At 45.2% G+C, this 27,614-nt stretch overlaps 1 protein-coding gene across 1 annotated transcript in view; it reads right to left on the minus strand.

The window, feature by feature from the left end:
- ADAMTSL1 (ADAMTS like 1) overlaps positions 1-27,614 on the minus strand; it is a 941,617-nt gene that overhangs the window by 184,543 nt on the left and 729,460 nt on the right. The window contains exons 22-23 of the mRNA XM_069625973.1: positions 20,936-21,115; positions 18,004-18,138 (exon numbers count right to left, since the gene is read on the minus strand). Coding sequence (XP_069482074.1) covers positions 18,004-18,138; positions 20,936-21,115 — 315 coding nt within the window. The remainder of the gene's footprint in view (positions 1-18,003; positions 18,139-20,935; positions 21,116-27,614) is intronic.

The raw sequence follows: 27,614 nt of genomic DNA on the forward strand, positions 1-27,614 counted from the left end.
ATTGGCTAATGTTAATGGCGTCAGTGATAAGAGCCCCATGTTCTGATTGGTCCACTCGCGAGCCCCCCAGTCTGGGACCATCGCTGTTCCCAGCTCGCGGTGCACCTGTCATTTGCAACAATGTATCACTATGGGTATGTGCAGACAATGTGAGGATTTATTCATATGCTGGAAGGCAGACTACTCCCACCGCCTCAGATGTCCATTGAGTCGCTTAATTGTATCTGCCTGTGTCTTGAAATGTGGGATCCAGGCGCCTCCCTCCTCCTGGGCCTGGAACCCTGTCAGGTTCGGCTTGGTCACGTGAGGTGAGACCGTGGTTGAGGCAGAATTCTGCACATTTAATATTGCATTTTCCACTGTGTGCCTGGCTTAATTTGCAGGTGTGACCTTGGCGTCGGCTTGCGGCATGCGAGTTTGCAACATTGTGCCCTTGACTGTCTGCTCTCGCCGGGCTCATTCTGCAGGGTCAGCAACTGTACTCTTGCTCATTCAATGTTCATGGAAGCTCTTGCTTGCCGCCTACTTGGGCCTGGTGCATAGGTGGAAACGTTTGATGCACGGCGCTTTAGATTATGGTATCATATTGCTTTATCCCCAGTATCATGTCTTCGTTATATTTCTCATTGCAATGCATGGGTTTAGGAGAAGCGTGAGCAAGCATTTTAGATGAGTTCATTGTGCGTCTTGCGTTTCTGCATTTTGAAGAACCTATGTGAAAAATAATAAAGATGCGCGTCAGTGGGTGTGTCCGTCACCTACGTCATAGCACTGAATATGTTCTTCGTGTGGATTGGTGTAGGAGTGTCCAGTGTGCATGTTTGCACGGGTGGGCTGACCGTTGGCTAGGTCGTCATGGCATCTCTAACGATGTGTTCATTTACTGTTGAATGGTTCAGTCGAGTTCATCCATGCCGCAGGCGTCGGCATGGGCAGGGCAGGCTGGTGGGCAGGCTGGTGGGCACATCCGTATGTTCCTGTACCAGGGTATCTGGTCATCTGGTAGATGGGCAAACTCCTCTCGTGGCGGGTGTCTGGGCCGCGATCCTTTAGGCCAGGGGTGAAGGGGATTGGTGGGAGCCTTTTGTTCCATTCTCCCACTTCACTTCTGTGCAAAAAGACTTGGGGTTACCAGCGTTTTAGGCTTTTCCTTTTGCACCCAGGTAGGTGCACCCACACATGTGAGGGACCGTTTTCGTTGGGAAACCTGTGGGAACACGAGAAGGTAGGCCATGTGTTGTTGGCTGCATGGGTGACCAGAGTGAAATGTGCGGAAATTGTGGTTCTTTTTCAATAATTTTCCCGATTTCCCCCCAAACTATGGAATCTTTCCCTACATAGTTGTTGCCTGACCTGCGCAAATCACCCCTTCCTAAACTTGGAATATAGTCTACTTTTCAGAAATGTATGCCTTTCTGGCTTCCCATTCATCTTTCCTACCCTTTTCTTCCATTCCGTCCACGCATGTCCTATTGGACAAAAAATGCCAAAATCGCCTAACTCTCACAAAACGGCTGGTAACCATATCAAAATATGTTATTTTGGTTTCCACTCAATCTGTTCTTGAAAGCCTGGAAAATGGCGAATCCAGCACAGCAAACCATTTGTTCCTAGCTCTTACAAGGAAAACACCACAGGCTTCTTTATACAACATTTTATTGTCATTTTCTGAAAAACCCCAAATGTTCTCCTTTTTGGTCATTTTCTCTCATCCCCCCCTACAGCAAACTAGGATTCCTGGGTGGCGTTACGACCACCTACATGTGGGAAAAAGGGGCCAACTTTGGCCGAGATATCTCATGTAACAAAGAAGTTACAAGGGATTGAATGGCGACATACCGAAATCACCAAAAAAGGCCTTGGCACTTGGGGGAAATACCCAGGGCAGTTGAGGGGTTAAGACGGTAAAGCCCCAGAGGAGATATCATTTGTAAGGTAGCTCAGTTAGTTAATACTCCAAATGCAGATTGTGCACAGGAATATGTAACACCTGTGTTCAGCACCTGGCTTAATCTTCCGGTGCGATAATAGGCAGAGTGAATGCATTCAGCTTCTGATGCAACTCAGCATTTTCCAGGTCAATTGGTTCAGAAAAAGTGGTGGAAAACACTACTACTGTTGCTTTTTCTAATTGGCCAGATTTTCGTGCATTTTCTGGGTGGAGTTCGGGAGCCGAGTGGACACACCAGGACCCCCTGTATTTTTCACGCTCCACCAGACAAATGCGGCCTTACTGCCAGCATGGATTCTCATGCTGGAAATAAGGAAAGAGATTCCTCTGGGATCTGCTTGGAAATAAAACCTGTTAAAAGCGGGCAGAGTCCATAGGAAGCCATTGTCAATTCCGCCAGCAATCGCTAATTGCGTGAGGTATTTACACTCTTCCAAAGTGGAAAAGCAATGTGATTTCACCTGCCTTTTAAGCTACAATCTTCCATTTTGTGGCAGAAAAGTAAAAACGTGCGCCAATGGAAATGGTCCACTCCATGCAGTTTACTTTGCGCCTTGATGCTTGGGGGTTTTGCGTGGTGCTACACATGTAATAAATAAATAAATAAATACAATTAACATGACCCCAAATAAATGGCAATTTGTGATAATAATGAGTGAGCATGGCATGTCGCTGGTAAGAGGGTGTCCTGTGCTTTTTGAGTTCGTTGGCAAATGCCCTTAATTGCCATCTCGCGTTAAGCAGGTACTTAAAGCCATCAGTATGGATTGCGCAATAATAAGTCGACAGAGGTATTTCAAATGGCCAATTTTGCTCTTTGGGTGACATTGTCAAAGTGGGAGAATGTTGCCCAGCATGTGCCACTTTCTCTGCGGAGTGAATTGTGCCCACCCCGAGGAAGAAGTGTGAAAAACCCTCAAGGGCACTGTGCCCTGCTCTTTCTGCGTGTGTCTTCCCCACAGGGCGACAGATGCCGACTCAGAAATGGGTAAGTCTCAGGTGGCAACCCTGTACCCTAGTTGATGTGGCAAAGCATTCCAGACTTCTGAGGATGATAACATTAGTAGCATTGAGTTACATGCCACCTGACAGGTATGTGTGATAAAGTTGCAAAGGAGAGCTGTTAGTGGGCTAAAGCAGGAGACAATGTCTGCCCACCTTCAAAGGGTATGTACAACCAAAAGTAATAGGCCCCTCCCCCCCATCATGGCTCTAGGGGCCAGGCTCCAAACCGGGGCAAGAATGCCCTCCAATCATCCATGCTCACGAGTAGGGTACCCCTCATGCTCCAGGAACGCTGTTGAGCAACCTCTGTGTTTTCCAGGTGATACTAACGTTTTTTAAAGCCAGAAGTCTAAAAGGTAATCGCTTAATTGCAGCTGGAAATTCGCTCCTGGCGTGATCAAAATGTCTTAACCAAGTGTGACATCATCCCCTTCATTTATAAGCAATATGTGTGTTCTCGCGTTTCTTCATTCACTGAATTACTGTTAGAAACAAAGGCAAGAGTTGTGTAGGCATTAGGAAGGCAGTTGCCAGCCTATGGCATAATATGCTGATGTTCTTCCAATATTGGCTAGCTGTTGCCCTCTTATGGCCAGGTAGAACCATCATGGCAGTGACTGGCAAATGCCTTTCCTCTGCAGACAGAAAAGCGGAAATAAGAGGCCAATTCAAGACACAGAACAAATAGAAGTTAAGACAGACAGCAGCTGCCATTGCTGTGTTAGGGAGAATATGTTGAGTGTTCAAGCAAGGAGGTATGTATTAAGCAAGCAAGCAGTGAGACAAGGGAGAGACAAAGAAAGGCCAGGAGGGCTCTTTGAATAATGTAACAGGGCAGAGGACCCATGCTCTGCCGTCCTAGTAACATATGAGATAACCAAATAGATCAGGCTTTGCAGCAAATGTTAAACGAGAAAGGAACAGAGTCCAGCTCTGCATTCAGAATAACAAAGGCAAAGAAAGGCTAGGCTCTGAAGCCAGCATGAGATGGAATAAGAAGGACCAGACTCATTGTGAGAGGCTGGCCCGGCCCTCGCAAGGGCACTAGAGGGGCAGCCCACATAGCGGGCTGCCCCTCTGGCCACCCCCCTGGGTCCACATATACCCCCCTGGGTTCACATACACCCCCCTGGGTCCACATACACCCCACCTACTAGGCATCCCCCGGGTCTGACACCTCCGGCTGTGGACCTGGGGAGTGCTTATAAGGGGATGGGCTTGCGATCGCTCATCCTCCTTGTTTGCTGTACCCCTCACCCCCCAGAGGACAGTCAAAGCAGCAACATCACACACCTGGTCCCTCTACTCCCATAACAGGGCTTACTCAGAGGTACAAACAAGATTTCCTCTTTCTTTGAAACCCCCATCCTTCCATTCCAAGAGACACACATGTCTCCTTGCCCCACACAAAAAAAGTAGCAACTTGCAGTTGGTAGAAAAGGCTGCAACTCCTTTATTTGGCAGGGGTCCACTTACAGGTGATCTGCCTCTTAACGAGCTGGCGTCCTAGCGGTGGCCCACTGGAAGTAATTGTTATTTCCTCTCTCTTACCATGAGCTCATAGTCAGATGAAAAATCCAGAAATGCAACATACAAAGACATGTTCTTTGCTGCTGCATCCTTAACTTTTCTTCTGTTTTCTTTTCTTCTTTTCTCTTGTTTTATACAGTGATATTTGTAATTTAATGCGTACTGCTATTTTAATTCTAATTTTGTGAAAAGTCCAGTTCTTTGACTAAAACACACCAAATAAATAAATAAATAAATAAAATAAATAAATAAAGCAAAGTCCCCAAGATGTCCTCTGCCCCCCCCAGATTTTATGTGTCTCCTACGCCCCTGTTTAACCCTGTGAAGCTACGTCTTGGCCGGTTTGGGTTTTTGGAACATTGGCACAAGCCTGAGAACATCACCACCCTGACATATTTACAGCGAAACAGGCTTATTGAGGAATCCTTCCCGAATTCTCGATTGATAGAACGGTCTCAGTTTATTCAGAAAACCTTCCCTGGGTATGAACATAATCGGGATCAAAAGCAGCAAGAATTGTGACGCACTTCATAAATTACACTTTTAAGTGTTGCCACTGTTATCGCTTCAGGGCAAATGGAAGCGAGCCAGTCAATGAGTGTTCTCTGTTCTTGTGCGTCAGAATATATCGAATAAATCATCCGTTTTATGTTTAAAGGCCCACACTACAATATGATTAGATTCCACTGGCGGTTGAAGATACACACACCTGAGGGCATTAGAACTTTGCAGGGGGTGTAGGACCGCTGCAGGCAAACACAGATTGTACCAGTTGCCTGTGTAGTTACTCAATATGTTTGGAGAGCGTGGCAGTATCGACATTTCCTGCCCTCGTTTAGCAAAGTGATGTGTGAAAGCATATCTTGAAGTGGAAGTATTTATCCAAAAGACAGATTTTGTTCTTGTTTTTTCATGCTGTAAAGAACAGTGTAATTTATTAATAAATGTGTGTCTATTTTTAGTTTGAACAATTAGGTGGTGCTTGCGCCACCTACAAGCGAAACTATAGCACTAGAGTACAATGACGGAGAAATGGCACATGAGGGAGGACACCAAGCGTGTAGTTGTTTTGTCATTTACCCACCCATTGACTGCCCATGGCCATGCTAATCCTTATGCCCTTTCCCACCCAGATCCTGCCCCTCCCGCCCAAGACACCTCCTCATGGGCACTCTTTGAGCTCGCTTTAATCAAGCCTTACCATCAAACTGTGCACTCAAAGTGCCTGCCAGCTGTCAAACTAGAAATTATATCGTGCCTCCTATTGCTATGAATATATGTATATTGGCCTACGCCAAGCTGCTAACAAGCTGCTTATAAACTACATGTGAATAAACTCGCATTGCAAGGTCCTGACCTTAGAAACCATGTAAACTGTCATTTTGGGTCAAGCCGCCATTTTAGGTTTTCTTGCTCTATAAAGTCACCATGTGAGCTAAAATGGTAGCCTATGTTATTCAGAACAGAACTCGATTGTCATGACCTCTTTACAGCTAATGTATAACTTGCCTGCAGGCCACTTGTTAGGGTCATGAGCTGAGACCTTGTCCTTCTGCTGACCTGTGTGCAATGGATTACCTGTATCACCGAAACTGATCTATAATTGAATGAGAACACCTGCTTAACTATATTGTATAAATTAAGTCCTGCATTGTAATGTTAGGCCTAGAGCATACATTATTACCATTTCTTCTTGTTACTGTATACACCTAAAATGAACTAGATTTGACCTGGCAAGGGACCCTAGAGCAGTAACTTATTTATGGAATGGTTAACCCGAAGAAAGGCTGGACAACAGGCTGGAGAAATGTATAAAAGCCTGACTGTTTCAATGAATATTTGCACTCACTGAGCACACCGAACCACGCCGGAGTTCGCTGTGTTGTACTGAGGGTCGATAGCTATCTGAATTTTGTTCTGTTCTTTTGTAACTGGATTCAGTATAAAATAAAGTACTTTGTATGTTCCTTTGTAACCTGTGTTTGGTGTGTTTCCTTTTTGGTTACCCTGCCTCATATTATTTCCTTGTTTTCACAGTTGGCGCCCGAATAGGGACCCTCAAGATTGATGCCGGATTATTGAAGGTTGACGCATGCTATCGGACCGGGATCGGACGGTGTGACATAACGGGCCCGACTGAACGAGACGCGACACCTCAACAGTGCTGCACGATCCGTTCCCTGGACGATAGCCGTGTGGTCTGAGACGGCATCTTGACGAGGGTCAATTTTTTGAGGCGGGCAGATTTGCCGAAATCACCATACACAAGGTAAAATTCGTTAGGTAAGTCCTTTGTAAACCGATCGGTCCTCCTTAGGTTTGGTCAGGTGAGTCGTTACTCGACTCTTAATTCAACCCTGACAATTTGAATTTGGCGCATTGTATCTGCAGACACAATTATTGACCAGGTAACACCGAGTATTTGAGAAATGCCTGGGAAATTGTCTAGCTGCTTTAGGGCATTATTCCGCAGCGATAGACAATCTTTGGAATTTAGCCGTCCGGCACCACAGGAGGGGTCACCGGCATGTACTATGTACTGTAAGCATGGCATTGGAAGTGTAGTATTTAATAAAATTTGGTACAGACAAACCAGACATGCCTCCGAACTTCAGTGGCCAGTCAATGGTAGTTTTGAGATCCCTCGTATTGAATATTTAGAGTCAGTCTTGTTAAAAAAGAAGGCCAGACCTGCAGCATTTGATGTTTTGCAAAATTGGAAAAGAGAAGCGTTGCAGCAGCTTAAAAGTAGGGAAAAACATGTGCGCCGTCATAAAACAAATGCTGAAAAGGCTTTGTTATATGATCAGGACAAACAGTCTGAGTCGGTTAGGAATATGGACAGGGCTTTCTCACTCGGTATTCAGAAAATCTATCCTTCTAAAGATCTTCATGTTTCTGATGAGTTTATCGACAAATTGTTAAATGAACGAAGGCCTGGTGCCTCTGCACCACCTCCGTATGTTCCTCTTCCTCCTGCTGTACCTCTTCCTGCTGTTATTCCTGCTCTTCCTGCTCAACCTGTTGCTGCTATTCCTCCGGTTGTTGTTCCTCCACCTGCTCCTCTGCCTCTTCCCATTGCACCAGTAATAGTACCTCCATTGAATTTGCCTGCACCCTCACTCCCAAGTAGTTCTGTACCGCTTGTAGTTGATCAGGGTGCGGGGTCGAGGATTGTTACTCGTAATACTGTTCCTACAGAAAAGAAACAGGATTTGTTTGCATGGGCTAAGCATTGTATGGAGAGAGATGATCGAGCTAATGTTCTTGCCACACTTTCTAATATGGATAATTTTCCTGAGAAAAATGTTTTCATTGAAGGTTTAGGGATTCATTTATGTGTAATGTGGGGTAAATTAAATAATGCAGACCTCCCACAAGGGTTGAGGGACCTGACTACTTTAGCGTTTTCAAGAGACACTGTGGAGAAGGTACATGAGCATGTTGAGAGGATATTTGAGTATAGAAAGGAGTTGGAAAGGTTACGGAATGAGGATGACGAAGAAGAAAGTATGTATGTACAGAAACGATTTCTTCCATGTCGTAAATCGACATCTGAGGAGGCGCGAATTTGTACAAAAGATGCAATTAGATGGATTTCAGACATATCGATAACTCCAGTTGAGGTATATGACACATACAGTCAATATACGCTAGAAATGCAGAGGAAAGTGATACAGGTAATGGTAGAGTACCTGCAGGATGAATGTTTAAAGAGAAAGGTTAGTTGTCCCACAGAGTTATTGAGCATTTAAAAGAGAGTTTTTCACTTGACACTTCTTCAACTGCTTTAGCGCTCTGAGAGAGGTTCCTCCGACATTTGTCCCAAAGGTTGAGATTCCTGCTAATGCTGCAGCAGGTACACCTGCTGTGGACATTCCTGCACATTATGTATCGCAGTTTGTTCACGTCCCGTTTTCACGACAGGAAGTGAATACTATTAGACAAACTATTCCTGACATTAGGAAAAATCTGACAGGGTTCTATAAAGAGATAGAGTCCGTTTTGCAGTCCTCAGTGTTTACCCTAGGCGACATTGATTTGCTATTCCCTGTACTCCTGCCTGTAGATTTGTGGAAACGAGTTAGAACTATAGACGATGTACCAGGGTTGGGAGATACATGGGCTAACATAGTTAGGCTTGATGGGGAAAGGCCAGCTGGTGAGAGACCACCTCAGGTGATACTAACTTTGCCTGACAGAATCATTGCAAAACTGAAAACTATAATCCCCGAAAAGAGAATTATTTGGGACAAGCTTACGGCCTGTGTCCAAGGAAAATCTGAGGGTGCTACCGAGTTCTTTAATTGGTTCGAACAGGTATTCTCGCATTTCAGTGGACAAGACTTAGGCACAGAGTCTGGGAAAAGATTATTTGTGGACAAATCTGTACGTGGATTGCTGCCTGACATCCAGTCACAAATGATGTCTTCTGAGAGCGCTTGGCAGGCGAAATCCCAATCAGAAGTACTGCACATGGCTCAGTACTACGAGAACCGTGTCAATAATGAAAAAGATAGAGTGGAGAAGAGAAAAGGTGATTTGAAGACTAAAGTATTGTTACAGTAAATTGTTAGAGGCCCTAGAGGGGGTAGTTCGCAGATTAGAGGTCAGTATGTTCCACAAGGGAATGTGCCCTTGGGTCCTGCGAATATTAACCAATGGGCCTATTGTCGCCAGGAGGGTAATTGGCGTGCACAATGCTCCGTCCTTTGACAGAGGTCGAATAACACATTTGGAAATATGGGTAGACGATCCAGAGGTCGCCCGGGTGTAGGGGGCCCTGGTAGAGGCCAGTTTTCGCGGGATCCTCAACAACCTTTTTCACAGGATAATCGGACTTCGAGTGTGGATACTAGAAACATATTTGATCATCCTTCTGCTGCATATCTATCTGAAGAGCTTCATTTTGATGATATTTTGTTTCGTTAGGATTGCCCGAAGCAGGGTTTGGAACCTACACCTATTCCCGTTAATCAGAAAGGTCCCTACGTTGAAATGGTAGTGGGAAATAGGAAACATCAATTTTTGATAGACACTGGAGCACAGAAGTGCTCCATTGATCATTCTCGGGTTCCAAACATTCCACTGTCAGGGCAAACCAATTTTTCTGTAGGGTTTTCTGGCACACCAGTTGTTTGTCCGGTTTCTTCACCGGTAACTATTTCTTTGGGTCCCTTTACGGACCACTGTCCATTTCTCTTGACTTCGAATTGTGGAGAGAATTTGCTGGGGTTGAATCTGTTGAAGGAATTAAATGCGGTAATTCATTGTTCTTCTGATGGAGTGCGTTTGACGATTTCACCACAGCAATGTTCTGTTTCGCAATTCTTGACTAGGCCTTTGCCGCCAGAATTCAGTAATGTACCAGAATGTTTGTGGGCAGTTGATGACAATGATGTCAGTGTTTTGCAGATTGAGCCTGTTAAAATAGTTTTGAAACATGGAATTAAGCTGCCCCGTATTCCACAGTATAAGATCTCAGTTGAAGGCGAGCGAGCTTTGAAGAGCATTGTTTCCGATTTTGTGCATCGTGGGGTGATTGAGGAGATTGCAGGAAGTTTGTGCAATAGTCCGATTTTACCCGTGTACAAAAAAGGTGATAATGCAATTCCATTTCGTTTTATAATTGATTTACGTGCCATTAATAAAGTCGTTGCTCCGCAATTTCCAATTGTGCCTGATGTGACGACAATATTAACCATGATTCCAGCTACGGCTACTCACTTCAGTGTTGTGGACCTAGAGATGCTTTCTTCAGTATTCCTATACATCAGGATAGTAGATACTTGTTCGCGTTCACCTTAGGGGGACGCTCATTCACATTTACTCATGCACCTCAAGGTTATACTGAGAGTCCTAGTATTTATAGTAGGGCTTTGGAAGAGCAGCTTGATACCCCCTACTTGTACGTTGCTTCAATATGTTGATGATTTGCTTTTAGCCGCTGACACTGAGAGCTCTTGTAAAGAGGGCACTGTGTTGTTGCTCATCCATCTAGCTAAGCATGGTCACAAAGCTTCGCTTAAAAAGTTTCAATATTGTTGCCAGGAGGTCGCGAACATGGAGGGAAGAATAGGCCATGCGGTTACTACTCTTCCGCCCTTGATCCTGTTGCATGCGCTTTGCCAAGATGTTTGCGCGCTGTCGCTGCTGCTGCTGCGTCTGTAAAACAGAGTGAGGGAATGGTCCTAGGCCATGATTTAACCCTGATGGTGCCTCACTCTGTAGATATTCTATTGAACAAAACCCAAACGCAACACCTCACTTCCGCACGACTGACAAGATATGAATTAATCTTGTTTGCTCCCCACATTCAAATTAGGAGGTGCTGCGTTCTTAATCCGGCTGAACTCCTACATTTCCCGCAAAATACTGTTTGCGGTGACGAAGAGTCACATGACTGCCTGTATACTACTGAACAAGATACAAAAGGCAGAGTTGATTTGAGGGACACTCCTTTGGATAACCCACAAGGGGAGCTGTTTTGTGATGGCTCCTGCTTCAAACTACTGGATGGTACATCCACATATGCTTATGCAGTCACTACATTGAGTACGGTTGTGGAGAGCAAGAGAATTACACATAACTCTGCGCAGGCCGCAGAGATTATAGCATTGACTCGAGCTTGTGAGCTTTCCGAAGGGCTAACAGTAAACATATATACTGATAGCCAGTATGCCTTTCGGGTGGCTCACAACTTTGGGAGACTTTGGTCAGAGAGAGGGTTTTTAACTTTGCTTTGCACCAAGATCCAACATGTCTCCCTGATAGTACAATTGCTTTCAGCGCTTGCGCTCCCTAGTCAGTTAGCAATCATTAAGTGCGCAGCACATTGCAAGATTATAGATGATGTAGGGAAAGGGAATGCTTTTGCTAATCAAATAGCTAGACAAACTGCCTCTGATCTCTTCACGGAGATGTATGTTTCAAGGGAGACTGTAGATGCCTATGCAATGGATGAGGGTGTTGGGTCTGTACGGGATATCCAAGCCGATGCCACATTAGAAGAATTCAAGAGGTGGGCTGAGGGCTTGGGGAAACTCGATGATGATGGGTGTTGGGTGGACATGGTTGAAGGGAAATGGTTGCTTCCTAATGCCTATATAGTAATGATGGTTACCATGGCACACGGTCCCACACATGTGTGCGCTCAACAGATCACGAGAATGTTAGAGAAAGTCTGGGTAAATGATAAGATTTCAAAAATTGCCCAGCATTATGTCCAAAATTGCATGATTTGCCTACAACACAATGTGGGAAAGGGGACAGCAACTCCAAGAGGTAGCTGTGGGCCTCCTTCTGTCCCGTTTGAAGTGATTCACTTTGACTTTATTGAAATGGAGTGATGTAACAATCTAAAATATGTCCTTGTGGTAATTTGCGCCTTTAGTAAGTGGGTTGAGGCTTTCCCTGTTAAAGACGCTACAGCCATGACCACTGCAAAGACCATGTTAAAGGAATTCTTCCCACGGTTCGGTTTGCCGAGAGTTATCTGGTCGGATAATGGTCCGCATTTTATCACTGCTGTAATTCTACAGATATGTACGGCATTGCAAATTGACAAACGATTCCATTCGGCCAGACATGCTCAGAGCGCCGGATTAGTGGAAAGACACAATGGTATCATAAAAAACAAGCTCGCTAAGACGTATGCCGGCACCAAACTAAAATGGCCGGACGCCTTACCGATCGTGTTACTTTCAATGCGGACAACCCCTCAAACTAAGACTGGGCTCTCTCCCTTTGAGGTGGTAATGGGGAGACCTGCTAATATTTGGGGTTTGCCTAAAAGCTGCGCATTGCACGATGTAGAAAATGTACTTCTCTCCGACTATTGTAACCAATTGACTAAAAACCTGTTTTCAATTTATCACCAGGTGCGAGAGGCATTGCCGGTGAGGTACGAGGGCCCCGGTAACAGTCTACGACCAGGGGATTGGATCCTCGTTAAATTCTTCGATAGAGCGTCTTCCCTCGCACCACGTTGGAGGGGCCCCTACCAGGTGCTCCTGGTCACTCAGACTGCGGTGCGAGTAGGAGGACGTCGCCACTGGATCCACGGCAGCCACACCAAACGGATCCCACACCCAGTGCCATACGATACAGAAGACGCAGAACCCCTTTCCGACATTGAAACCAACGTACCCGAAACGGCAGACGGTGGAGAGAGAGTATCGGAGGCCGTTCCGGAAGTTGTAAGGCCCGACAAAACGGCCATCTTGCCTCCTTGCTCTCCCACTGCATCGTTTGTGGATCATCCATCTTCTGATCCAACTTCCGCTCATTGGCCACCTACTGTGGGACGTGACGACATCCTGTCTGCTGATTCTTTTGCACCGGAAACTGTGAAGTATAATCTCGGCCCAAGGAGATAAGTTTGCAATACGGCTCTTGCTATACAATTGAAAGAATTTGAGGGCTTGCCTTTTTTTGGCCCAATTGCATAAAGGGTTCTGCTGGCTAAGGGTTGTGGGAAAAGGCTTTAAGAAGACGCGCGACCGGAGTCGCCAGCAAACGAACAATTGGTGTTTCTCGATTGAAGACGACAATGCCCGCATCCGCTACCGTTCGTACTGAACTTTTGGACAAAAATGTGACTAGGAGAGACAATGAGCAGATATGTATGGGGGCCCCGAAAATGTTTTGTTGTCTACTGGTGATAATCACGGGACTTTTAGTAACTGTTGGTTGTGGGTTTTGGTATTTGGAGAGAATGTACCCTTTGAATGATTTCCTACCTGTTGAAAATATAACTGTTGTTCCCACTCCTTCTGTGCAACTACATACCTTGTCACCTAGAGATCTTTTGCATAGAAGGAATTATCAAAATAACACTCTACTTCTAATTATGAATGCTACCCATGCAATCTTTGACAGAACCAATTGTTGGATCTGCTCGCATTTACCGCAACATGGGGATAAGGGGCTAGGTAGGTATATTCACCCTTTACCTTTGACAACTGCTTGTTATGCTTCACTTAGAGCACTGTTCTTTGGCCAATGGAACGATAGCATCTCGGGGAACTTTGATGGCACTAATTTGAATAGTTTTGAGAAACGTGTTCTGACTCCCCTGGAATGCTCGCTTTTCGCAAATAGGAGTAAGCTCAATATTGCTTCTATTAGGCCTTCTGATAGACTGTCTCGTCCTTTCCAATCTTTGATTTCCTGTAAAATGGCTCCGATAGGCAATAAGGATGCTGTGCCTCCTTCTTATACTGTTAACCATAGCCCCGATTCAGTTTCTTTCTGCATACAGAGGAATGGCACCCGGTCAATGGGAGATTTTAAAGGTTGTGCCAACGTTGCAAATTTGACTGGGGAAGACAGACCTTTGTATGTAGGCGAACCTATCTATTTTGTTTGCGGTAATGTAGCATTTCCATGGTTGCCCAGGGATTGGCAGGGAACTTGTTATCTAGGAATCCTGTTACCTGGAGTGTTTATAACAAGTACTGTAGAGGTTTCGAAGGCTCGTCCATGGTTGGACGAGAATGGCGACACTCCAGCACAGGTTTTAGGAGATGTAGCGAAATCATTCCTTCCATTCTTTGGGCAGATAGCGAATTCCGAGGATATCAGGAAACTAGCGAGAGTACTGGAGAGAACCATCAACCGGACCACAGATATACTGTATGGCTTTAGAGCAGAAAGCGATCAGATTGGTAGCGCTTCAGAACCGGATGGCATTAGATGTCATTCTGGCTGAACGTGGTGGAGTATGTAAACTAGTGGGGTCCGCTTGCTGTGTTTTCGTACCAGATTCCTCCCCAACTATTTTTAAGGCAATACAGAATCTGCACATTCTTAGTTCAGAAGTGCATGTTACCGAGGGAAATTGGGATCTTAGCGCTTGGTTCTGGGACTTCTTGCGGTCTTGGGGTTGGAAAGTGCTTTCAGTCTTGCTGATTATTTTGGGAATTCTGCTATTTCTTTGTTGTTGTATCCAATGTCTACCAAGTATATGTTCAATGCTAGGGGGATGTTGCGCTCAGGCGATAGGTACAATAGGACATAAAGTGTATGCCCCGGATTAAACCTCTAAGGAGTATGTACTGAAAGAGATCTTAGTAAAAGATCTAATGGCGATAGATATTTCTGACAGCTATTCAGGGTGTATGGACGATGACACATGGAGTTATTTGCAGGGAGATCAGAAGTAGTTTAGCACTTGGCATAGGCCAAAAGGAGGGTTTGTCAAACTAGAAATTATATTGTGCCTCCTATTGCTATGAATATATGTATATTGGCCTACGCCAAGCTGCTAACAAGCTGCTTTTAAACTACATGTGAATAAACTCGCATTGCAAGGTCCTGACCTTAGAAACCATGTAAACTGTCATTTTGGGTCAAGCCGCCATTTTAGGTTTTCTTGCTCTATAAAGTCACCATGTGAGCTAAAATGGTAGCCTATGTTATTCAGAACAGAACTCGATTGTCATGACCTCTGTACAGCTAATGTATAACTTGCCTGCAGGCCACTTGTTAAGGTCATGAGCTGAGACCTTGTCCTTCTGCTGACCTGTGTGCAATGGATTACTTGTATCACCGAAACTGATCTATAATTGAATGAGAACACCTGCTTAACTATATTGTATAAATTAAGTCCTGCATTGTAATGTTAGGCCTAGAGCATACATTATTACCATTTCTTCTTGTTACTGTATACACCTAAGATGAACTAGATTTGACCTGGCAAGGGACCCTAGAGCAGTAACTTATTTATGGAATGGTTAACCCGAAGAAAGGCTGGACAACAGGCTGGAGAAATGTATAAAAGCCTGACTGTTTCAATGAATATTTGCACTCACTGAGCACACCGAACCACGCCGGAGTTCGCTGTGTTGTACTGAGGGTCGATAGCTATCTGAATTTTGTTCTGTTCTTTTGTAACTGGATTCAGTATAAAATAAAGTACTTTGTATGTTCCTTTGTAACCTGTGTTTGGTGTGTTTCCTTTTTGGTTACCCTGCCTCATATTATTTCCTTGTTTTCACACAGTGTTTTTTCAAGGCAGTCTTACTGGAATAATAAACATGTCTTAACCAGTACGCCCTCCAGCCACTCGATTTAGAAGCACTATGCTTGTTCTTCACTGAAGTCCTGTAAAAAACAAGCATTGGCAAACCAACCGTTTTGGCTTGTGTTTAAGCATTAGGCATTTGCCAGACAATGCTATAAGATACCCAGGTACTCGCACCATTGTCTCACCTGCTACCATCATTGACCAGTTAATACCACTATGGCAAGTGCCTTTCCCATGCTTACACAAAACACAAACTGTTGCCATTCCCAGTGCTTGCTTAAAATAGAGATCAGTATTAAGGTCTTATATATTTTTCTGTGTGATTTAAGTGCCTCTTGTCCAGTCATTTTGTAAACATTTTAATAAAAGAAGTAACCCGGCGTTTCATTGATACCAAACATGGGGATGTTTTAAATTGTTATTATTGTTTTATTGTGTATGAATTGTATGCTGGGAAAGTCTTTGGTGCAGCAATAAACATTTCTAGTATTACTACATTAAATGGGGAACGCACAAGACAGACATTCATTACATCGTGAGCAATTGCAGCATTTACTGATATGCTTCCCAGTAGCGATGGTTGGTGGTACTCAATGGTGGGTGGGAGTGAGCAATAGCACTTAAGACTCAGGAGCTTCCTCCACAGACAAAAGGGGGATCTTAAACCCAAAACGGAAGCCAGTCATTGTTGGAATACCCTTAATTTCTGGATCTAGGGAGTTCCAGTGATGGAGAGCCAGAACACTGAAGGAGCCCAAGCGGCACAAGCCGGACCGGGGATGGTTAGGTTGACCATTGGCATGTAGAGTGTTATGGTGTGAGTATATGGAGATAGATTGAGCCAGGTGGGGTAAGGCGGGCTATCCTATGGCCACCAGGGTAGAGGGCGGAAAGACCAAATGGGCTGTGTACCACCTCCCATTAAGGGGTGCATGACCTGGCACGGTGTGTGGAGAATCCCCTGGTCTGCCCCATCGTAGCCTAGGAGCATGGCAGGGATGGACCACACAGCCCCCACAACGTGCATGGCCGCTTTAAGAGAAAGTGGGAGATGTAATCACAGTTTGAGGCAGAGCTCAAGAAAAGACAATCCTCCAGCTGAAGTGTGAGGGCATTTGAACTCCAAATCCTCATAATGCACTGCAGGAATCAGACCCGAGATGCCACCAGCCACAGATATGTATCCGGGCTGTGGAGACGCACAAGGCGGGAGAGGAGGCACAACACAAGCAAAACAACTTCGACTAATGCAAATAATCAAATGACATCCATCAACTAATTGTCTCTCACTCCTGAAGGGCATTGAGGAGGGGAGGAGCAGGGAGGAAGGCCAAGATGTTATGAAGAGGAAGGAATTGCCGCTGAGGGTGGGAATTTGGAGCGATCAGAAGTGTAAAAAAGGTGAGTGTTGAAGGCAAGAAGAAACGTTGGCTTCAGGATGGCTTGCTGTGAGGAGAGGAAGTAACTGAGATTAGAGGAGGAAAGACATAGGATGAGCTGGGAGAAAACTGGAAAAGGGGAAGGTAGGGGTGAAGGGGACGAGGTGCTAACAGAACAGAAGCAGCGGGTGAGATAAACAAGAGGAGGCGGTGAAAGAACAGGCGGATAGAATGAAGGAACTGAAGGAACACCAAAGGGTAATGGAACAGCAGGAGGGGGTAGTGAAATAACAGCATGGGATGGTAAAAGATCAGGAGGAGGTGGCAAAGGAACCAGTGGCAAGGGAGCAGGAGGGGGCGATGAAAGAACAGGAGGGGGTGGTGAGAGAAAAGGAGGAGGTGGCGTAAAAAGAGGAAGAGGTGTAGAAACATCTAGAAAAGCAGGTATGCTCCCAAAAAGAGGAGAGGAAAAGAGGCAGGATAAAGACACATTGGCCGGAGGAAGAATTCACACATTACGTGGTGGGAACGTTGCTTAAGGGAAGGAAGAGGAAGGTGCAATGATTTTTTTAAATCTCTCGCCATCATTACCTAACCTGCCCAGCAACTATTAAAACATTACATGGTGTTTCACTCCAAGGATATGTTAGATCCTTGAGTTGGTACAATGGGGCTCATTACGGCTTTGCCGGTGTTCCGGCAGTACATTCGCCAAAATACCAGCAAACTGAATTACTGATTCCGCAACTTGGTCCGGCGGTATTACCACCTGATTACAAGTGGCGGTTTGACGCTGTAAATCCCCATTTGATGGAATAGTACTCCGTTGGGGATTTTGCCGTTATTACCTACGCCGGTATTACCAGCGATTTTTGCAGGTAAATTGGAGGAGTTACCTCGCTGATGGTAACTCCCCCACGTTACCTTACAAAATTACCGGTATTACCATTTGGTAATACCGGTAGTGGTGATATCGGCAAACTTGTAGTTTGGCGGTGTGAGAAATATGGGGGTATGCGGTTTTACCTCCACTTTGTTCCTGCACCGCCAAACTCGTAATGAGCCCCAGTGTCCTATTGTGGGCTTCCTTCCTTTATTTACGGACTTACCTATGATGACAGCACTCCCTGGGACCAGTACCAGCCTACTCCCAAGAGCTGACGCCAACACAGAGGGCACCCCAGGACCCGCAGCTGCAAGGATAGCAGACAATTCTTCCAGTCCACTGGGCGCTTGTGGAGGATCTGGTGACAAGAAAAGAAACAAACTAAGAAACCTCAGACAGGACAGAACACATCCCCTCAATGCATTACGGTGAACCAGAAGGTCACTCCCCAGGCGACTTGGGATCCACATGGCAATCAGTGCCACTGATGCCAGGCCTAGCTGGGGAGGAGAGAGCACTTGCCTAACGGGCACACTGAGGAGGTGTGAGGCATAGCTGTCTGAATGGTATACTTTGCTCTGGGTGCATGGTGAGAGAAAGGTATGGGCAAGTGATGCTGAGTTATGGTGGCTCGCGGGCAGCCATCTTTGGCTGAGGCGACATTGTCCTGCAATGCATACTATGGCCTCACCAAATGGAAGATGGCGTACACAGTACCGCCACATTCTGCATGATAGAGCACACCACCTTGCCACCTTCAGCAGGCCTCCTGGAGCTCGCCCTTTAAGCTCCCGTGGGTATCTGACCTTTGCCACGCTCCAGTGCCATTAGCAGCATGAATCTTCCGATGCCTGTTCCTCTTGCCACTGTCTCTGAGGGCACTCACCCCGCTCTCGGGCAATTTAAGTGATCATTATGGGAAATGGTTTTTATTTAAGGGTATATGTTTCATTGTTCTTATGACAGTTTCTAAATGATGTATAATGGTATTCACTTCCACTATGTCGCTTTCTGTGACGTATTTGGGGCACATGTTCAGTGAGTTCCCTTTGAGTGATAGGATCGGGTTCAAAGGCCAATCCGCATCAGCTCCTTTACCCTCATTAATTTGGTGGAACGGCATCTCTCAGAATATTTTGCTTAACTTTCAAACTGTTCTCGTTCAAAAGTTCAGCAAAATAAACTCAGATCTGGAAGGACAATTCTCCCCTTGAAACTATCTGTTACCAGGCCTAGTATATGGTGTTAGCTTACTTTGGCGATCATGAGGCTAAAGTCTTTCTTAAAGATAGTTTTTTGTAACAAACAGCTTCTGGCACACAACTGAGCCATATATATAATGATCTAATGAAGCAATGGTGTGTCCCCCAGCTACATATTTGAGGTTTTTATTTTTCAAAGTGGACCCCTGTGGGCTCTGCAACCTGCATAGAGAGCAATACATGACAGGCCTGCATGGTGAAGGCAGTTTGGCCATGCCGTCTCTATGTACTGACTGCAGCGGAGGGATCCTGTTCTGTCAGGCCCCTCTCCGGTCAAGTGGCGTGCTTTTTCGAGGGGCGTGCCATTCGGTCGTATTGGCGTGCTGAGAATGTGGGCACGAGGTGATTGAAATGTAAACGTGTATCTGTAATGTGTTGGTACGTATGCCTATACGCAAGTGGGGTTGTCGGAGTGTGCAAGTGTGAAGGTGTCCAATGAGTGTATGCTTGTTTTTATCTATGCAAGCATGCATGCAAGGAGTGCTGTACGAATGTACGGGTAGATGAGGCAGAGTATGTTGTGTGAATGAGAGCGTGTGTGCTTTATGAGTGTGTGCGCCTGCGCTAGGTGTGTGTGTGTGTGTGAAGGGGGAGCAGGCCTCTAATTTTAAGGAGGGGGGAACTGTCGTCATGGCATTTATACTAGTAATCAAGGGTAAGGCAAACATGATTAGTGTTATTACGTAGCTACATTGGCCTACTTTTGTGCAGCCAGTCTAGATATGTTTTCTCATTGTGGCTTTATGTTCTTTACGTGTTGGTATAAGTGCTATAACATTGCTAGACTGGCTTTCATTGGTGCAGCAAGTTTGGAGATACTTTCTTATTGTGGCATGACATTTTCAAATGGCATGAAGGGTAAAGCCAGCATGATGAGTTTTATACCATTGCTAGACTGCCAGTGTGGATATACTTTCTTACTGTCGCATGCCATTTGTTTACTGGGCATCAATGGTAAAGGAAACATGATGAGTGTTATTACATGGATAGACTTGCTTACGTTGGTGTGGCTAGTCTAGTTATGCTTTCTTAGTAAGGCATGACATTTTCTACTAGTATGAAGGGTAAAGCCAGCATGATGAATGTTATTGTGTTGCTAGACTGCCCTTCATTGAAGTAGCCCATCTGGATATACTTTCTTACTGTGGTATGGCATTTTAATGGGCATCAAGAGTAACGCAAACATGATGAGTGTTATTATGTGGCTACAATGGCCTTAATTGGTCCAGCCAGTCTGGATATACTCACTTACTATTGCATGGCCCTATTACTGGGCATCAAGGGTAAAGCAAATAAGTGTTATTGTATGGCTAAACTGCCTTCTATTGATAGTGCCAGTCTCACCATATATTCTTACTTTGGCATGGCCTTTTGTTACTGGGCACCAGAGATAAAACAAACATGATAAGTGTTAGTGCACCAGAATGGACATGTTTTCTTCCTTTAACATTGCCATTTTTTACTGGCAAAACCAACAGGAGTACGTTTTTATATGGTTATAATGGCATATATCGGCACAGTCTGAATTGACATGTATGGGCAGAGCCAGCATGTAAATGTTTTTATAGTGGTACATATTGTGAGCAAAGGCATCATGAATTGTTTTAAAAAATACTCATGTGCACTGTTGGTGAATTGAATCTATTGGATTGCATGGGCTACCATCCAAAACCAATTGCAAACCGTTTGGCTGTTTACCCAATTGTTCACAGAAAGTGTGCTAAAAAACAAACCATTTTAACCCCTCCATCATCCTCTGATCCCCTCTTGTTTGGTTTGCTACGTTCGGTCGCTCCAGCATAGTCGAGGCAAACATTTACTCCCCTCCGATTGAAACATTCACTAGTCAACACTGGACACAAATGTCACTGTACTCGATGTGGGGCCACTTACCTATAATTTGTAGCTGTGTGTTCTCCGTCACATCCCCGTGCACATTGGCTGCCATGCAGGAGTACACCCCTTGATGGGAAGCTGACACATTTAAGAGAAGCAGGGAGCCATCATGCTGATGAGTAGGTGCAAAGAGTTTGCTTTTATTCCGGTACCAAGAGACTTCAGCTTCAGGTAGGCCTGAAAAGACAGCAGGGTCAAAGTTGGTTTTAAAAGGAGACAGTGGCAGAATCTAAGTTCTAGAAATGTTGGGTATGATCACAGTTCACTAGTCCACCTACAGTGACAATGCAAACTAGAACCGGGCCCGCGCTTAGAAACCTCTGGGTGTTAAGCGGGTTATAAATAACCTATCATATCATATCATATCATATCAGAACATGCCCCTGGCGGCAGAGGCATTCTTCTCAATGCCAGCTTTCCTACTTCTTGGCTCGATAACTGTTCTGCTCCGCGAACATCTACATTTGAATAATTCTGGGCTGAATTTTCCCATCATTTGTCAAGCATGGCTGGGGCCTTCAGCTACGAACAGAGGCTAGAGCATAACCTCAGTACTACTATGATGAGCTCTTTGGATTGCATAGCTAGGACCATGTAGACAACGTGAACCCAATCTAGTTGAAGCAGGGTTCTACTTTCAAAGGGCCACTTCACCTCTCTGCGATGCATCCGGCCACTCATTGGGGCATACTTCAACTCAGCGTCCAAGGAATAGATACGAGCTCCTGTAAGGTCACTGTTGGCCCAGGACCAGATTACTGATAAATGAATGTGGGCCCTTAGTGTTAAAGAAGGAAGACAACTGCAAAGTTCTCTTGGATTGGCATGGTTACCACATGGGATGGGGCGTACAGCCGCTGGAATGCACCGGGGACTGTACACATGGTGTAATTGAGGCTATATGTACATGGAGTAGGATAGTGTAGACGTGCAAGAGTCTATACAAGATGTGTTCTCATTAAGCAAGGCCCAGCAGTAGAGGTGCACATCGTCTTGAAACATCTGAGTTTAAACATGACAGATCAAGTCATACTGACAGATCAAGCCATACTGACAGATCAAGCCATACTGTGCAGCGAGAGAGCTTGGCGACACATAGGACCATCCAGCTCCTTGCTTCTAGCATTGCCAAGGTTGCTTACCACTTGTGAAACAATCATCTCCAACCTGCACAAGAGCCTGCGTCCAGCATAGGCGACCATGGTACAGTGGAGTAGGTACAGTGTCTAATTGTCAACCAAGACAATCATTGGTGGCCCATTTATTTAGATTCATTTCTCACCTGTGCCCTCCAATTGCTAATTAGGCAGTCATTCTCCTGACATCCAGTCTTGCTATTGTTTGAAGCAGAGCTTTTCTGAGGGTGTGTGGTAGTTACCCACAAATGATGGGGTTTGGTTGACTATTGGCTGTCGTATACACATAAAATGGGATACAGGGGAGCTTGGGGGTACTCTCATTTGGAGGGCTGATCATAGACGTAGTTAGCTAATGTGATATGTTAGTGCTTTCTGGATAGTTAGAAGTGAAACTATGACCCACCATATTCGGATTAAGAACTATCTTTGTCAACTTTGACGTCAACGTCCATAGGTTCTCAGAGGACAAGCCATTGAGTTCATTGGAACTCGGGGGCCTGGTTGTGGCATTAGCAACAAACCATTCAACTGCTTGCCCCTAACCTGCTGATGCTTTTATCTTTGCTAGCGGGTGTTTCCTCTGCTAAAACAGATCAGTGGATTAAGTTGCCTGCAAGAGGGTTCTCATTTTTAATCTAGAGGTCTGAGATTTCAAAGCCTGCCAGGGATGACTACTCTGTCGTCCATGCAAGGCCAATAATTGATTTACGAGTCGCTTGGGCGGTGCATATTCTGTTGCTACTAGCAATGGAATTGCTACGAGCCACCTTGACACAGTTTCCTCGTTAATATAGCTTTCCTCCATTTAATCATATGTGTTACGTAATGGGAGGCGATGTGGTAGTAGAAGTAGAAGTAAAAATTATTTATGAAGCACAACATATCACCAGCACAAACCAATTTCAAGGCAATACACTGACAGAATTACAAAAAAATACAAAAAAAACATAAAGAAAACAATCATTCAAAACCAAAAGAAGACAGCATGTGCTTTAAGGTACATAAAATGAACAAAATGCTGTTTTAGTCTGTACTTAGAAGTCTGCAATGTAAGACAGTCTCTAATAGAAATGTGCGGATTGTTTCAGAAGCCCAGAATATGCAATGTGGTGCCATCGTAGTAGACACTATTGGATTTGGCCAGCACCAATAGATCCATGGAACTGGATCTAAAGATCTGCATGTGGATGTAACAGTGACCCTTATTCGATGACTACTCAGGAGCATATTAATGTCCTTCCAAATCTGCAAATGAACCAGAGCATGCATTTGGTCCTCTATGGTCAGACATCCCAAGGATAGACGATCTTGGGAAACATGGACACATTTTCTCAATCACCAAAATCACACGTAGTGCAAGATTTTCTACTGCTTGGAGCTTAAAGAGCAGCTTCTTAGAAATACCTAAGTAAAGCGACAAGTACTAATGAACTCATAACAGGACTGCTGTCTATCCGCGATTCAGGACTGGCACTCCTCCAACGATCTCTACTTTAATACCAGTAAAACGCATTGGAACTCCTGCCCCTGCTTTACCTCTCTCACTCTGGCCACCCTCCTTGGGCCCTTTTCACTCGCCTTCCTGTGGGGCAAGAAATCTCCAGGTCATCTTCCACTCCACTCTCTCTTTCTCTCCTCACATCTCTGACGTTGCCAAGACGTCCCATTACCAGCGGCACCTCCTCAAAGGTACTCTTCCCTTTCTCACCTTCCCCCAGAAGCTCTCTGTCTCCAGAGCCCTGACTCTCTCTAGGCTGGACTATTGCAACAACCTGTTTCTCAATCTGCCATTTGCTACTCTCCGCCATCTGCAACTAATCCAGAGCAGGACTGCAAGACTTATCCTTGGCCTCAAGCCCAAGGACCGGATCTCTCCAGCCCTGAAATCTCTCCACTGGCTCCTGCTGGCTGCAAGGATCAAGTTCAAGACCCTTTGCATTGTCCACAAGGCTTTCTGGGGCCGCACTACATCCAACGGTCTCTTCCTAAATACCTTCCTTCTCGGGCCCTTCGGTCAGCTATGTCCTCTCTGAGTGTCAGATGCTTCTCCAGACAAAGAGTGGGGGTAGATAACTCTCCTCTGCAGGCCCCTCCCTTTGGAATGGCCTTCCTGCCCCTTTCAAACTGGAGCCAGACCCCCTGAAGTTCCAGAAGCAGCTCACAACTTTTCTCTATCTCCCTCCCCTGCTGACCTACCTGTCTGCTGCACCGAATGTTTGCTTGGCTACCCTCAAGGTCTCACTGGGTACCAGGCTCTCTCTTGATCAGTCACCATTGCACTGCCTTGGGGCCTTCGTTGCACTTAGGGGCTGTAACTGTAACCTCTACAGTCCTGTGCCTCCTTGCACTTACCCGGAGACGCTGTCCTGTGCTGCACTTACTCAGGGCATTGCTACCCTGTTTTTCCCTGTCCCTCTCCCTTGCAGCCCCCCTTCTCTTCTCACAATTGCACGATTTGATCGACACAAGGACTAGTAAGATTGTTTGTCTTGTCCTCCTCTGTCTTCCCTCTCTTGTCTTGTCACACCTAGAAACACTTGCGTAGAGGCGCGTTATACATGACATATCATATCATATCATATGATTCTACCTGCGTTAAAGTCTTGAGATGTGTACTGTTTAAGATAGCATTGCATTTACTGATGGTAAACAAATGGGCATGTGCACTTTTTACAACAGCATCCACCTGTGAGGCAGGGCAGTTGGCTGTCAAACAGAACTCCCAGATTCCTGACAATCTAAACAGGACACGGAGGGGCTCCAAGATTAGAAGGCCAGTCAAAATGGAAAGGGAACTCTGCAGGACTGCCAAGAAGCAGGACCTCTCTCTGATCTCTATTTAGGCATAAACAGTTGTCCCGCATCCAATGCTGAACCATACCCAGGCAGTCCTCCACCCCTCTCCCACCACTCGGTCCCCGTGGAGGTGTACCAGGCTATGGGTATAATCAGCTTGCAACTGACAGTCACAGCCCCAAATTTCAACAACTTGAACCATTGGATACATATGGATATTGAAGAGAAGGAGCAACAAAGCCGAACCCTGAGGGACACCAGCTAACTGCTAAGTGATAGAATATTCCCCAGCTAAATCCCCTGTCTCCTGTCCCCCAGGTAAGATTCAACCCAAACTAAGGTGGTCCATGGGATGTTCACCATAGATGTGAAATGCTGAATTTGAATACGTTGATCCACAGTGTCAACAACTGCCAACAAATCCAAAAGGATAAGGGCAACTGGATCTCCTCTATCCCTCAAGTCTAATCATTTTCCAGAAATGAATAGTGCCGTGGTTTCTGTAGTGGGCGAAAACCCGACTTTGGGCCCTGCCAAAAGTTTACTATTCTCTAAGTACTTTGATAGCTGAGCTGTGGCCGCCTCTCCCATGTTTCTCAGGTAGGGTATATTAGATATGGGTCAAACAAAAGAATTTGTTCATTCTAGTACATAAACTCCATTACTTTATTCCATCATATCTAATATATTTGGGTGAGCGACACAACCAAAAAACATCTTAATTCAAATCATCATCTTCTCAATAAAGGACAAGGGATACAAAATATGTGCAGGTACACTCCACTTGCAAACATTACGAAAGAGTCAAAATCTCAACAATGATATATATCTCCTTAACAAGCCTCAGCGACTATATTATTATAGCAGGGGCGAAACACGCATGTCGACGTAGGATGGAAAGGTTTATGATTAGACATATAGTGGTCTAAAAAATGCCCTTTCTTGCTTCGGGTGCCCTGAGCCTGTGTGTCCTCACTATTAGCTATGCTAGGTCTTTCACAGTCTATGTCCGAGTCTGAACTAGCGGGAGAAGAAGCAGGTGTGCTCTCTTGGGAGCGGGATGCGCCACTGTTATCATCATATTTGAAGTGAAACGCAGATACTCTAGCCAAGCGATAGTTCCTCTCGCCCCGAAAACCTTTTTGGATTTTGCGCATTTTCACATCATCTTGATAATTTTAAATCATTTCATTAAGGGTCCTATAATGTTTCTCTTTGGTAGATTCTGGGTCAGGCATGTCTACTATTTCTTGTTTGAATTTAGCTATAAGAATTTCAGAGCGTTTATGTTCCCTGTCTGCATGCTCAATTAATACTTCTATCGTGCTACTGGAGCTAGACACAAGATTCTCTCCCCATTTGTCTGCAAGATCATTGTCTCCAGAATTGGTGAAATCTGGCATAATGCAGACCATCAATTCCTGTGGTCTTTTATTTTGCACAAGATATTTGCACATTGTACCACGTTCCCATTATGTGTTTATTTCTTTTATAGAGAACCTTTACAGCCTAATATACTTCTATCTTAGTGTCTCTTTAGAATTGAATGATCTAAATGCACGTGTGGTGCTACCCCTTGGGCAAATAAAGCTTCGAAATCCCCATCTCTATTATTCCTGTCATCATCCATAATTCACAATAATAGTCAACAATGGCAAGAGCGGCCGCGGCCCAACGTCTGTATGTGTGAAGGCTCTAACTGGTTGTCAGTACGTGCAGGGCTGCGTCACTTCCTCTTCCGGCCCACGTGACTTTGAGATTCTGAGGCTGAATGACATGAGGTGGAGTGTGGGAATGGAGAAATGTACTGAACGCGTCTGGAACATTTCACCTTGAAGCTCTGCCTTGTGAACTAACTAACCTTGTGAAAGGGTACGATTTTTCGATGCAGTGCATTTCTTGTTCGGTAAACCTAATTGCTCATTGCAGCCTAAAGTAAAACCAAATGTTTTCCAGAAAGGCCGCCTTCAGAGAGCAAGCCAGCAAGTAGCTTGTGGTTTCTTTGACTCCACCGCCCAGCAGAAGCCCAACGCTGTGCGCAATAACGAGGGGTCTAGTAAAACAAGGCCCCACAGACGCTACAGGCCTGAACAATCAGACCCAGGTGTGTGTGCGTATGTCAGCGTGCACATTATAGGCTGCCATTGCTGCTGCCCTAAATCGGTTACCTCCCTCAGGCCTCCTGCAGCATCCAGCAGTGCTCTTATCACCTCGTTGCCTTCATACTCCCGTTTCAACTATGATTTCGTCTGCAGCAGCATCTTGGTGACAGAGAGCTTAATAGCTTTTCAGTCAACATTTAGTATTTCAGCTTCACTCTGGCTTCCTGCCCCGTGATAATCTATAGCTATTCACCCTCTCTGTCTGTCTCTGTCTCTGTCTCTCTCTCTCTCTCTCTCTCTCTCTCTCTCTCTCTCTCTCTCCCTTTATCTCACCATTATAATCTATGCACCCCACAGGTGCATTAGACTGGTTTTGCCAACTGTAGGGGAGTGGATTCCCCAATATTTTTAAGTAGCCCCCCACCAACCCAAAAACATTTTCTGCTGGCTTTACTCAGAAGAGCCTGCAGAATCACCATTTATGATGAAAAAGCGCTATGCTAAAGCCAGCCTCAAAAACAGGGGATTTAATATTCTTTGTATATGATTGTACGCATGTATGGGTTTTATGTCATACATTCCTTGCTGGGAAGCAACAGGGCGACGCATATCCTCCTCATGTCCCGGGAGGATAGCTCA

Source organism: Ambystoma mexicanum, chromosome 6p (genome assembly GCF_040938575.1).
Source record: "Ambystoma mexicanum isolate Mex_15411 chromosome 6p, UKY_AmexF1_1, whole genome shotgun sequence".
NCBI lineage: Eukaryota > Metazoa > Chordata > Amphibia > Caudata > Ambystomatidae > Ambystoma > Ambystoma mexicanum.